General features: G+C 49.7%; 1 protein-coding gene across 1 annotated transcript in view; it reads right to left on the reverse strand.

Moving 5' to 3' along the window:
* NRG2 (neuregulin 2) overlaps positions 1 to 14,548 on the reverse strand; it is a 155,997-nt gene that overhangs the window by 48,074 nt on the left and 93,375 nt on the right. The window contains exon 3 of the mRNA XM_030284208.4: positions 9,214 to 9,385. Coding sequence (XP_030140068.2) covers positions 9,214 to 9,385 — 172 coding nt within the window. The remainder of the gene's footprint in view (positions 1 to 9,213; positions 9,386 to 14,548) is intronic.

The raw sequence follows: 14,548 nt of genomic DNA on the forward strand, positions 1-14,548 counted from the left end.
TGGCACCTCTTGGTCTCCACACTGTGCTGTATAATGTCTGGTGACAGACTCAGGGGAAAGGAGATGAGAGTTGGAGATATGGATCAGCTTTCATGTGGAACATAAGTGCAAAGAGAATTTCCCTATTCCAGAAGCACTGAAACAGCCAGAGAGACACCCTGCTTCACAGCATTAACCATGGGCCTTTTAATTAACATGGAAAATGCCTGTGCACTGGAAGAACTGAGCTGAAGCATGTCAAAGGGACAAGTCCTTGCCTGATCTGTGTGTGCCAAGGGTGACCACTCTGGTTTTGTTCTATTCTACTATCTCCAAGTGCTCCTGAAATATCACAACACTCCTTTGGAAATCAGTTTTTCCAAGTTGTGTTCTTTGCCCTGCTGTCCCCGGGGGCAGGTACTGTGTTCTCCTGAAGGGCTGATTTCACAGAGACACCAAAGAGTGGCCTCCAAGGAGTTACACTGGGCACAGGAGCGTGGGATGAAGGCTCCTGGGGACAGAGGCCCTGGAAGAGCCCTACATGTGCGTTCACAAGGGTGCCTGGCTGCCAGACGATGCCATTCTTCTGGAGGAAGGCACTGCCCCGGGCTGTTTGCTCAGTGAAAGGGCCAGGGTCACTGACAGATCCCATCATTTCGCTGCAGTGCAACCCTGTTGACATCTCTTTACTCCGGGGGAAAATCTGCCTCATTGTCTTCCCTGACCCTCAGCACATATGACTTAGCCACGCACTAATTATCTCCTGTAGTGCCAGTGGAGGGATAAGCCACGGGGAATATGCTGTCTGCAAGCTCTGAGGGATAGGATTCACAAGGAGACCTTCAGCCTGGCCAAAAGAAGATCCCCCAAAATACCTTTCTGGCCAAGAGAAAAGAGTCCCCCAGAGGGCAGTTTGGAGGGATGAGTAAATCACCCTCTTCAGTGCCAATCTCCAGACTACAATGGGAAACAAGGAGATCAGCCCTTGGCCAGGACCTACACAAAGATCCTGGCAAATTCTGGCTGGGAAGGGTGTCCTCATCGGCTGTAATTTAGACATCTAAATGTGAGCTCAGGCCCTGAGGCCTGAGTACAGTGAGAGGAGAAGAAACAGGCCCTGCATCCGAGCCAAGGAGGAACTTCCCATGACAGCACTCATGTTCCCACCAGCACTTTGGTCAAGCTTGAATCATTCTTCCCCTCTTACCTACTGCCAAGTGGAAATGGGGCCATCTCCCCAGGTCATCTCCTCACCAGGCCATTCATGTCAGAGCATGGGATCAGGAGAGCAGCTGCCATCAGCTGCCCCCGTGACACCTACACTGAGGACTCCGTGTTCCCTGGGTGAGTCCAGCCACTTCTGCATCGTTCTGGACAAGAATAGCTCCAAGATTACTACTGTCATAGTGGTTTATTAGTCTTCTAAAAACAGGGTAGCTAACACATAAGTAACAAAGTCAAGGAATGAGGTGATGAACAGAAATTGGAGACTACCCTATATGTAGCCCCAAAATTGTCAATGAAGAGCACTGCACATAGTAAACACACCTGGAACCCTAGGAAAAGGAAATTCCCAAACATGACTCTTGCAAAGGACACACTGGATGCCCTGCTGTGGTCACCCATTAACTCCATTCCCCTCTGTTCTCATGGAGAGCCAGCAGCAGGAAGTACACTGGTATTGACAAGAGCAGGAGTGCCAGCAATTGCTGCTGCATCCTGCCAGAGATTTAATTGGTGCCTATGTGCTGCCCTGGCACTCTCACCGAGCTGCATTTGCCCTGAAAGAGCAGGTTAATGATTGGCAAGAAGATTCAGGATATCCAGCTTGCAAACCACAAGTGCTGTCCAGCAGCCATCAAACACTGGGCAGCCCCACTGGGGCTCGGGGGGGACACGTCCATCATCCCCAGCACGCGGTGAGTTAATTCAGGCAGAGGGAATCATTGCAATGCAAAGGCAGTGTGGGGATGGCCATGGCAAAGCCGCTTTGTCTGGCAGGGCAGGAGCAGCCAGGAGCAGTCTCTCCCTTGCACAGGCTCCCTGATCTCTTCCCTGCCCTCCAGCTGTGCTCAGCAGAGCACAGCAGAGCTGGGCAGGGCGGCTGTGCTCGCAGTGCTTCAGGAAAACAAGTGTCCAATGCTGGCTGCTCTGTGCTCCAGAGCATCATCTGGCCAGCTCACCATCAGCTACAGAAAGAACAAATGGGAAAGGGGACAGAAATGCCCTCAAGCAAAGCAATCAAATAAGAGGGGTAAAGACAGGAAGGTTTGGAGTTTTCAGCTTGGCCATCATCCCTTCTCTATCTCCCTTCCTCCCCTCACACCATCTCCTGACCCGCCCTGTGCTTGACCTGCTGGGATGGTGGGAGACAGGGAATGTCCTTGCAGTGCCCAGGACAGAACCAGACATCCCCTGACCCACTTTACCTGCTCTCTCCTACCCCTGTTCCCCAACATTAAAGTGCTGTTCTAACCTGAAAAGTAGATTTGCCCCTTCTGTGTTCAGCAGTGCTGTGGTCTCTCTGTGCCCAGGCTTGGGACAGGCTGATTTTAAGAGGAAGACTCACCCAGTCCTCACTCTGCAGAGCTGACACTGACACTGGTCTCAGAGTGAGGGCGAGTCACTGCTGGGTTGGACAGTGTCAACAAGAGGGGACAAAATCGATAAGTACACTCCAAAGAGCAGGGTCACTTGTGCAACCCCCTCCAGGCTCAAATGCAGCCAGGGGCGTTCTGAAAATGGGAAGAGGTGTGGGGCAGCACAGGCAGTGACACACAATCACACCAGTGCCTGGAGTGGACTTTGTGGCTGCTGTGTTGAGAGGCAAATCCCTGTGCAATGCTGCTGCTCTCTGTGCCAGGCCAGGCTGTGGCACCTGCCAGGGTGTGACGTCAATAAATGAGTAAAAGCTGAGTTTTGGGCTCTGCCTGATGCACAGACCCAATGTCACTGCACGGTCCTTTGTATTCTGGAATTCAAGGCAATTGATCCATCCTATAAATGCTTCCTCCAATCCCAGTGCCAGGATTTTAATTTCTTTGAGAAAATGTAGGTCCTGGAGCAGTACTCTGCAGCCAGCTCCCAGCAGGTTCTTTCCCTGCTTCCTGTGATCTCATACAGAAGCAGTCCCAAGACTTCCCAGGGACTTCCCAGCACCAAATGTGGAACAGATTACTCGTTATCCCAAAGAGTATGTGACCTTAATACAGAGACAAGGCCCTTTGGGGTGCCCAGGTCTCACTACCTCAGCAACCAAACCATGAGCTGCTTCTGTGGCAGGGAGGGAAAAGAGGGTCAGTGCTGCTGGGGAGAAGGCACAGAGGTCCTAGTTTGGAAGTGTATCACATATTGGGTGGAGGTTGATGTGCTGGGCAAATCACAGGCAGGACCAAAACTTCAGGGACTGCCAGAAGTGGGGAGGAAAGCCTGAGAGGACCTTTAAAGCAAAGGACATTAGTTGTAAAGAATCAAAGAGCAGAGGGAGGTGCCATACCAAGAGTAGCTGTCATGGGGACAGCCCTGGACAGAGCCCAAAAATGGAGGTGAGCAGAGCCAGGCTGCAAATACTGATATCAGGAAAAAGTATTTTGGGGAACAGAAATAATGGGAAAGGGATAGCACCTTCACATGGGCAGGAAACTATTGCTCAAAATCTCTGGGAAACACCACTGGGGTTGTACAGAGCACGTACAGGAGATCTAGATAAAGTTTTGGGTCTCCTCGTGTCATTCTTTTCTCCCCAAGCCATTTTTCTGCAGCTGGTACATGTCATAGATCCTCAGCAGTGTCTGCTCCGTGGCAAATTTGTGCCTGCAGGTCTGTGATGTGGTGTGCTGGATGAACTGCCAGCAGCCTCAGCCCTCACCCCAGCCCTCCTCCCCGAAGGTAAAACATTTTAACTTAAATGGGATGAGTGGGATTTCAGCTCATGTCTCAGTGAGGGCCTCGACCTAATCTGACATTTTGCAACCAGAGTGGGCGAAGGTCTGTAGAGAGAGATTTTTATTTTGTTTTTGTAAGCATCCAGCATGGCTGGAAAAACCACACCAAATTTCAGGCACATAAAGCTCTTTCAACCTCTAAGTTTGCAGAGCCCATCAGCTGAAGCAGCCCAGCAACTGACCGAGACTTATTAGCAACTATAATGCAGTCAAGTTTGATTAAATGTCCACTCCCTGACTCTCTCAGGAGCCCCAACTTGCAAAGTCTGTGGATTGTTTGAGCTCAAAACCCAACTGCTTCTCCTTTCAGTTCTCAAATTCCCTGGTTCAGTCCCAGGTGCATTGGCCAAGATGATGTCCATCATCTCCTCTAAAACAAGCAAACAAACAAAGGAGATGCTCTCCTTCACACCCCCCTCCAATAAAGTGCCTTCAGCAGCTAAAACCAAATCCCAAGTATTGGAGACTTATAATGACATGTGAGAGTTAGCAAGGCAGCAGCTCCCCTGGTGATTATAACAACACCGGTGCTTGAGAAGAGTCTTCGCTTCAAGGCATCTGGAATTGCTCTTGCAAGATCCATTGTCAAATGAGCTTTTTCCTTTGTTTAAAAATGTCAGCCCAAAGACCCCTGCCAGAGTGGTGGTATAGCCTGCTTGGGTTCACTCTGGCTCCCACAAGGCTTCAACAGTCCTCTTTGCCCCTCCTTGTCTCCAGGCTTAATTAGGAAATAATTTATCATTATTGGCACTCTCGTTCCCCTGCTGCTTTGGCTTTTTTTTTTTTTTTTTGGCCTTCATTCCAGTGCAGTGAGCTGTACAGGGAAGACCACAGCCCCATTCATTGTGGGTGGGGAATAATCTACAATTGGGAGCCCTACAAGGAAGACCCCAGCAATGAATCTGCTCAAGTGGCATTGCCTGAAGGACTACTGTACAGAAACAGGAGAGGAGGGTATCCCTTGGCTCCACTTACAGGCTAACAATAGGGATTCCTGGTGATACTGAAAGTAGGACAGTACTCCCAAGGGATGTCATATGGTCAGCCTGTCCCAAACTGAACTGCCAACCCTCTCCAATCAATGATACGCCTACTTCATCACCCCAGCAGTGTCCCTTGGTAGAAGAGCACACAAAGGGAAAGGGCTGTAAGGACAGGCACAGCTCGGGGACTCCCAGGCTCCTGGGCTCCAGCTGAACATCTGCATGTCCCAGGCTGAGCTTTGAGCATGAGTTCAGGAAGGGAAGGTTCTCTACACCTCCACAAGCAAAAACTCCCTTGGCTTCCTCCACAGCTGGCACTTGACCATTTGCCAGGATAGTCAGAAAGTTAAAACCCAACCTGAACTTCTTGGGAGCCTCAATCAGACCTCAGACACACTCAGCCAAAAATGGCATCACTTTAGCAGCCTGGGGGGAGAGCCATTCACTAGGCTGTATTTCCACTACCACAGGCAATTCTTTCTGGGTAATTTCTCTGGGTTTCCCATCAACTGTGTTTTATTTAAATGGAGATGGAGATAAAATTCCAGCCAATAATTTCTTCCACCTTAAAGAGGTTTCCCCTTCGTGCAAGCCAGGCTTGCCCCAGCCTGTCACTAATTACAGATGGAACATGAAGTTCAGAAAGGAGGAATCAGAATTGTTCCCCTCCCTCCAGCAAATATCCATTAAAAAACTTGACTCCTCTGCCTGATGGCACCAGAAGCTCTGCCGGTAAGTTTAAAAAGAAGAGGAAAATGATTGATGGAAAAGCTGAAGAGCTGACATGCAGTTAAGTGCTCCTCTTCTCCTTACAACATATACATCCCTTATTTTGAAAGAGATCCCCTATTCTAGAGATCAAACAAAAACCCAATCACCAAAAAAAAAAAAAGTGCTTCAGTCATACTTTCTAGTTAGAAACCTCAAGGCTTTTTAAACACACAGGGAGGAAAGCCAGGAATTAATCACAGAGGGCAACCATGTTCTTGTCTCTCATCCTAACCCTCTGCTTGCTAAAGATCTCAGTGCTGGGGACAGATTTCGGCTGTGCCCAGCTCTGCCAGGGCCTCACTGTGGACATCAGTTTGCTGGAGGGCTCTTTTGGCCTGGCTCCAGCAGAAAACTCTATTAGGTCTTTGGATTACACTTCTGAAGAAATGACCCTGTGCACCTGGCCAGGTCCTGCACAGCCTGAGAAATTTTTGCCTTGTGTTCTTTCCCTGTGAAGGTCCCTCCCCAGGGCTCCATTTCTGTCCCTCTGAAATCCCCACTCTGAACTGAAGGGAAGCACAGAGGATTATCTGGAGACCAGTGTTATCTCTAAGTGGAGCCAGATGTATAAATCCCATTATTCTTAAAATAATCGTTATAGAGTAAGATGTTCTTTCAGAGATTTACAGTTTGGGATGCTTATCCTCCCCTGGAGTCCCCTCCCAACAGGCTGCAAGTAATGCTCTACACCCATATCACATGTCCCTCCACTCAACTTGGCCCCAACAGCTGCATAATGAAGACATCAAAGTCACGAGGGCTCTCTCAGCCCTCAGCCTGCTCTGAGCAGTTTTTAGTGGTTGTTCCATGCAGTCAAGACCAGAGGGAGGCAGGTCCAGTGCCAGTGGACACTCTGCCTTGAAATTTTCAGTTCTGCAGCCTGGCAAACATGGTGCAGGGGACAGAGGTGGGAATGCCAGAGTGGGTGTGCACAGACCCACCCAGATCCTCTCAGGGAAGTGTTCCTGCACTGCTAAACAAGGGGCAAATGCTCACTGAGGGGTAATTATCCCACAACTGTCCCACAGAACAACAGAATCACTTGGGTTGGAAAGGCCCTCTGAGATCACCGAGTCCAACCATTCCCCCAGCACTGCCAAGGCCACCAATGAACCGTGTCCCCGAGTGACACATCTACACAGTTTTTGAACACTTCTACCACTTCCCTGGGTAGCCTGTTCCAATGCCTGGCCACCATTTCAGTGATGATGTTTTCCCTAATATCCAAACCCTCCTTAGCACAGCTTGAGACCATTTCCTTTTGTTGCTGCTCAACAGCTGCTTGAGTCCAGTCTCCACAGCCTGGTCCCAGCACAAGACAGGCACATTTTCATGGCAGCAGGGAGCAGAAGCTGAGATGGGAAAAAATTCTGGGGATGCTTTGGGCTTTGCTGCTGAGGGAGTCTCAGACACTGGAGGAGGCAGCTGCTCTGCTGTCCTTAAAATGTTTATCCTGGGGCTTATTTTGCCAGCAGGAAGCCCCTCCAGCACCACACATCTTTGGCCTCTCACTGGAGAGCCGACATGTTGCCATGGAAACTGGTAAATGCAAAATTATGACCAGACAGCAGTGTCCTAAGGAAAGGGGACCAACTTCCTTCCATTTGTTTCTGTCCCTGGCCCAGGGAGTGCGTGTCCCCATCGCTGGGGGTGGGATGCCATCCTGTCACAGCTTCCTGCTGGACACAGGGTGGCAGGAGGCGAGGAAGGGCTGGGATAACTGGGAGGGCAGCAGGGAAGTGTTGGGTGTCTGCTCTGGGGCCGGATGCACTCCAGCTCTGAGGGAAATCACTCCCCAACACCCTGGGCAGGCAGGATTCCCACACCTGGCTGCAGAGCGTGCTGCAGACATTTCTCCAGGGCATCCCAGCCCTGGCAGCCCTTGCTAAACAACCAAGGCCACGAGACTGGCAAAGGCCACCAAAACCAGGGCAGGCACAGCCCTGCCCTGTCCCTGCTGCCTGCGAGCCCACACAGCCCTTCCTGAGCAGGCAGCACCCAGATACCCTGCATGCACTGACCACCTCACCGCCCCATCCCAAAACAGCCACAAGTCCTAAAATTATTACAAAGGAGGACAACTATCTTGGGTGTGACTCTGAAACCAAACCCAACAGGACCGAATTTAAATTAAGGCAATTGGCAACGCCCCATTCAAACACTGATTTTTTCTGATTGGTAGTGGTTTCTAATTTTAAAAATTGCTACTCTAACAAGTCCATAATGAGCTTTATTCACACACCCAGAACATATGTTAGCAAAGAATTAGCATCAAATTTTCCAAGGGGTCAGGCACTTGCAAGCTGTCTTTTGCTGGCTAGGTCAGGATGTAGGAATGCAAGCATAGCCATGATTATGGAATAATTTTATGATACATCATATGTAAATGCTGGGCCTTGAGAAATATCAACATGGATTCATTTAAATCCATTCCCAGTAAGAACCCCTTAGCTTGGTCACTGGGGCCTCTTCCTGCAGGTGTTTTAGCCCTGCCTGAATGAGGTGGTGCTGAGGCTGACAGTCACTGAGAACCACCTGAGAGCTTTGCTGGGTGGGGACTTTGGGGCAGATGTGAGGAGCTTGCCCTGGGTGGACAGGTGAAAGGATTTGCACAGGACGAGGTCTCTGCATGTGACCATGACCCCTGATCAGTGTTGTGAGGTCATTTTGCATCTCAGCCCTGCTCAGTGTAGAGAAGACTGAGAGGGGATCTCATTAATGTACATAAATATCTCCAAGAGGTGTCAGAGGATGGTGCCAGACTCTTTTCAGAGCTGCCCAGTGACAGGACAAGGAGTGATGGCCATAAACTAAACCATGAAATATTCCATCCCAACATGGGGGAGAACTTCTTTATGCTGAGGGTGGCAGAATACTGCAACAGCTACCCAGGAAGGGTGTGGAGTCTCCTTCTCTGTAGACATTCCAACCCCACCTGGACATGTTCCTACATTACCTGCTCCAGGTGATCCTGCCTTGGCAGGGGGGTTGAACTGGATAATCTCCAGAGGTCCCTTCCAGCCCTAATTTGTCATTCTGTGATTTTTCAGTGGCCTTAAATGCTTCTGTGTCCACCTAAATTCAGGAGGGAACAAACCAATTCCTCCCACAGCCCTGCTGCTGAGTGATGGGGCAACAGCTGGGTTTGGGTACGTTCTGCATCCCACCCCTAACCACAGAGCAGGAGTCACCCCAGGCAACCTGAGCTGCCCACAGCTACCAGGAAAAGCCTCCCCATGTCACAGGACGCCCATCTCAGGTATCCAATGCCTCCCTGACCCCAGGACAGCCCATCTACAAACCCAACACCTTCCCTGTGCGTGCCCTGCTCCGCTCCCCACGACTCTCTGAGGACACTGGGGATCTTGCTCACTCTCCTGGGCATGGTAACTGGGCTGAGCGTGGTCCTGTGGCTCTGAGGGAGCCCTCAGTGCTGCTCAGCAGAGACTTGGGGAGCACAGCAGCACCTCCAGCCAGGTGGCCCCAGACCCAGACCCTGCGTGAGCAGAGGCAGAGCAGCCCTGTGTCATACTTACTTCCCATTCCCATACTTGATCCGGATGTCTTTGCTCTTCTTCAGCTCCTTCCCATCTTTAAACCATTTGTAGGACGGCTGAGGGTTTCCAGCAGTCGCCTCACATTTCAGGGAAATCTTCTCCCCCACATGAACGTTTGGGCTTTTCAGTTTCTTCAGTTTGGGAGGAACAGCTAGGGAAAGAGAAAGGGGACACTGTGAAACCTGCCCCTCTCAGAGCTGTGCACACACAAGAGGAGCCCCCCAAGCCCCCTCCCCTGGGGAGCTCCTGCTGCCCCCACTGCCATGGGGTGATGGGGAGGGGCTGCCCAGGGAAAACAGCACAGAGGATGGAGCGTGGAGTCAGAAATGTCCACACAGAAAACAGAGGGAGCCCCCGGCTCTGGAGGCTCCACATGACCAGATTTGATGGTTCCACAGCAGGCAGGACCCTGTGTCTCCTGTCCCTGCAGAGCTTTGCTGACCTCTCCAGACTCTCCCACCGTGCACAGACCTCAAGCTCTCCAGGGACTATTTTCCCCCTGCTCCTGGCCATTGCTGCTGCAGATTGCCAACACCTACATGACCTCTGTGGCTGCCATGGGTGTGCGGCCAGTCCCACAGCCCCAGCAGCCCCAGCCAGAATGTTTTTGTGCAGATGGAGCAGAGGCAGGTCACAGGGAGCAGGCCCCTGTGCCCCAGATGCTCCAAATCTGCTGCAGAGACCTTGTTCAGCTCAACATCAGCAGAGCAATAGCCACTGACAGGGGCTGCAAGAAAATCCTGCACATGTAAGGAGTGAAGAGAACAGCCATTCTTCAGGCTGCAAGAAGAAAAGTGAAAGAATAGGTATTTCAAATGGTTTTATGCCAGCAGTGTCAGGCTGGCCAGCAGCCTTTCCAGCCTGGAGCCCTGCACGTGGGTGTTTCAGAGAGGTGATTTTTACCATGCACCTGGAACATCAGACAGAGGGGAGACACTTCTTATCAATCTCTGCCAGGCTTTATATTAAGCCTGACAAGAAAGGATTAGCAGGCTTGCAATTTTTCTTTCAACTGACAGCTCTGCACTCTTCTAGCTCCCTTTTTCTTTCTCAGTGCTAACCGTAAAAAAAGAAACAGCAACTTGCTGGTTTTGCCTTAAGAATATTGGTAACAATGGCTTCTCCTTGTCTGAGGTGTGCTACAGATAGAGAATTTCCTCTCTCTAATATGCACAGACCACCTTCTAATTGCTTTGTGCATTCTGATCTTGCGAAATGGCAGAGCACTCAAAGGTGGAGGGACTGGATGGGTTTCATTAGAGCAGTCACTGTTCTACAGACCTTTGTATGTCTCCTCTAGTGCTTCATGCCAAGCTAAGTTAGTGTAGGTTGATAGTATTTAAAGACTGTTCTCACCAAAAGGGATCTTACAAAAAATAATAAAAAGCACAGCGATTGTCAGGAATATGCTTCTGTGGCAGGAAGCTCTCAGCACTCTCATATTCCTGATGGGAATGAGAAGCTAAATTGTCCTTAATCAAAAGGATCCCAACATGGATAGAAATGGAACAGTTCAGGGTAACAGGAGTTAGCCAAGCAAAGCTCACAGTGACTGAAAGGCAAGCCCCAGGCTGGGGGGGGTAACGTGGCAGGGCTGGTCCCAGGTACATCAGACCTCACAGCTGCTGGCCACAGAAACTGCGGCTGCCCCATCCCTGGAAGTGTCCAAGGCCAGGCTGGACAGGGCTTGGAGCAACACGGGATATGGAAGGTGTCCCTACCCATGGCAGGGGGTTGGAATGAGATGAGTTTTAAGTTTATTTAAGCCCAAACCATTTCATGATTCTAATGGGACAGGGACAGGCACAAAACCATTGAGTGGGCTGCAGGCAATCGTTGCATGCTGGGCACTGACATCTCTCACTGCTTCCCTGGTCACTGTGCTTTGGCACAAACAGAGGATTCTGGCCAGAAATGATCTCAGCTTTCACCAAATTTTAGGAATTCTGTGAAAATCCAAGGTGCCATGGGTTTTGTGAAGGCCTATCCCTGATCCTTGTCTCCTTGCCTGGAAATAAGTTGCCCAGAAGAGGTGGAAGGCAGTGAAGGGAGAAGAGAGCTGGTCTCTTCTCAGAACACTGCACGGAGAGCCAGGAAGGTAAACAGGACCTTGCTTTTATAGGGGTCATTTTGGGGAATAGAGAAATAGACTCTCAAATATTTATTCTGTCTGAATGTGTGTGTCAGGTAGCTCCTATTGTACCCCGAGGTCACCCTGCCCCATGCCAACATTATCCATACACCTTAAATACAGGGAAGGTCCTGACCTTGACATGGCTGCATCTGTTTCATTTTATTTCCAGCCTGGAGGTCTGCAGAATTATGAAGCAGGCAGCATGTGGACATAAGATGGGTTAATTTGGACTGAGATACGAGTCACTGAAGGGACAACTCTTGTCTCATTTCAGAGAAGCCACAGGTGTGAAGAATTCTGATATGAGCGAGAACCAGTAGTAGGATATAAAGAAGTTGAACTGGTGTTAAAACTGATATAACAACTGAGTCTTGAGGGGGTGAAAGAATATTCTCTTCTCATCTCCTTTCCATAGTTCTGTGTGCTACCATCACCCTGAGTGCAAGATAAACTGGAAGCTGCTGGGAGAAGGGGTGTCAGCCCTGCCCCTCTCCATCGAAACGGTGGCAAGAGAAGAGCAAACCCCAGAAGCCTGAAGCCTGTTGAAGAGGGCCAAGAACAAGCAAGGAACTTTCCATGATCTCCCCACCAACATAAATCATGTCTCACCAAAAACTCTGCACATGCCACCAGTGAAGATTACAGGACATTCCTAAGCAGGCAGGTCCAAAAAAACAAAGAGCTGACACACACAGCATCCCACCCCTCCAGCAGAGAGTCCTGCCCAGAAAAAGGGAGGAGAACATCCTTCCACCCCAGTCTACATGTTTTTGGTGTCTCACTACAGGAGGGAAAGAGACAGTGCATTCAGCTCCAGGCCACACTTCATGGACTCCATGGACTACAATCCTCCAGCTGAATCAGACAGAGCAGTGAAAGGGGAATCCAATCCCAAAATATTCTGGACTGTGTCTGGGAAAAGGGCTGTGCACAAAGAGGCAGGGCTGTGCTCCCTGGCACATCCGTGCCCTTTCTGCTGCAGTGCAGCAGGGCTTGTGCTTGGACAGCAGTGTGGGAAGAGCAGGCAGAGCCCCAAGCCTGGAAACAGCATCCAGAGCCTTGCTCTGGGCAAAAGGGAAGCCTGGCCTTGGTCTCTGGGATGGGCTGCTCTGGGCTGGAAAGCCTCACTTCATAATTCCTGCTGCTTTCAGAAAAACACAGAAATCTTCATTTAGAGCCATTCACTGCTGATGACTCTACTTAATTCCAGACAAAGACTTTCCTCTGGTTTTCATTCGTAAAAAGTTTAAACTGCAGTTCTTATTCATAGTCTGAACTTCCCTAACTTTGGCTTCCAGCCAAGAGATCTCTGCCTTTCTCTGGTAAATTTGAATCCCATCTAGCAACAAGAAACCTCTTCCCTTTTTAGGTACTTGTAAACTATGACTGAATCACCTTTCAACCTTCCCCAGCAGTAAACTAAAGTAGCTTGAGAGACCAGAGCAGCACATGGAGTGCTGATACTGGAGTATGTCAAAGTTTTACATTTAGGTACACTTTCAGCTTTCTACCCATCTCCATCTCTGTCCTCTCCAAATCACAGAGATGCAGTTCAGAAAACCATGAGTTTAGTTCAAAAAGATCAGAGGATTGATTTTGAGTGCCCCATTTCTTAGTGCTCTGAGGATTTGGGGTCATTTTAATCTCCTCCTTGTTTGATACGTTTTCCAGCACGCTGGAAAAACAAAATCACTAGCTTCACACATATCAAAATAACACACCATCCTGGGCAAACGGCTTTAAATGTGTGCCAGGCAGGGTCCAGGTCTAATTCATTATGTTTCCATCAAGTCCCAGCTTCCCAGCCTCCTCCACATAGGTGGGGCCAGAACAGCTTCTGTCAGAGCCAAAACACAGGTCTAGGGTCACCCAAGTCACCCATCACCCTGGAGCAGGCTGAGCTGAAGCTGCAGTTTCAGTTCCTCACCTTCTGCTTCCCATGGAACAGCCCTGCCAGCTGTGGTCTCCTCCACAGCTGGGCTGGCAACACCCCCAGCTCGGGCCCCCACTGCTGCCAAGATCACCAAAACAAGGGTTTTCAACTTGAAAAAAGAAGGATTTAGCTCTGCTTGTTAAACTGCAGCTACAGCTTAGGATCTGTATCTCTGGTCACCCTGCAATTCTGTCAACCCCTCCTCCATCCAAATTTGTGTCTCCTCTCTGTGGGGTGAAGTATCACCAGCCTCACAAAGCCTGAGCAGTTGGACAGAAGAGCCAGATGTATTTCCAGGCAATTTTTCTAAGTGACAACCACGTCAAGGGTATGTCGTGCTGCAAAACAAAAGTTTAATCCTGGTAGAGCTGAACAATAAATACAATTTTTCTACTGATTTTTGCTCACTCCAAGGTCAGATGAAACCCAAGCAACCATTAGATCTCATCCTACACTAGTTGTGTGAGCTATAAAAATTAACCCTGAAATATGCTGGAGCCAGGATCAACAAATTTACACAACTTCCTAACTTGTTTTAAGAGCTGTGTTTGACAAAAAGACCTTTGCAGGAGAGGTTTGTCCTCTGATAGCAGCCCTGGCATCCTCTGTCTTCTCACAGAGAGGAGAGGGTTACAAAAGTCTGAAATGCTGAGCTCTAAACTCTATGATATGAGTTGTTTGAACATCCATTATAAAAGGCCTTACATGTACACATTGCTTTAATTAATTCACTTCTGATTACACTTGATATAACACTGAAGTACCTTGATGATAACAACACCTCTTTTACTTCTGGTACCTGCAGTATGCCTGCAAGCACCTCAGAGCCTCAACTCAAAACATCATTAATCATCCTTGGGCAGAGTGCCCAAACAGAGTCCAACAATGGAGTGGTGACAAAACCACATCCCACCCACAGAGCATCCTACATAAACAAGCCCTCGGCAGCAAAAAGCAGGAGCAGGCAGCCTGGGAAAGGTGCTCCATGAGCTCTGGAACAGCCACAGACGCTGCTTCCCGAGCTGTGGGGATGCTCCACCCAGACACATCTGGGAGCTCTGGAGCAGATTTCATGAGCAGATGGGATTTCTCATCCTGGCCTCCTCCAAGGGCTGCAGTGTGAGCCTTTGGAGGCAACCTGGGAGAACCTGGATCTGGACCTCCCAGGTCTCCAGATCCACCTACCTATACACCGGCAAAGTGTTTAGGTAGGTGGATCTGGAGACCTGGGAGCACAGCATCCTTCT

The sequence above is a fragment of the Taeniopygia guttata genome, chromosome 13 (genome assembly GCF_048771995.1).
Source record: "Taeniopygia guttata chromosome 13, bTaeGut7.mat, whole genome shotgun sequence".
Lineage (NCBI taxonomy): Eukaryota > Metazoa > Chordata > Aves > Passeriformes > Estrildidae > Taeniopygia > Taeniopygia guttata.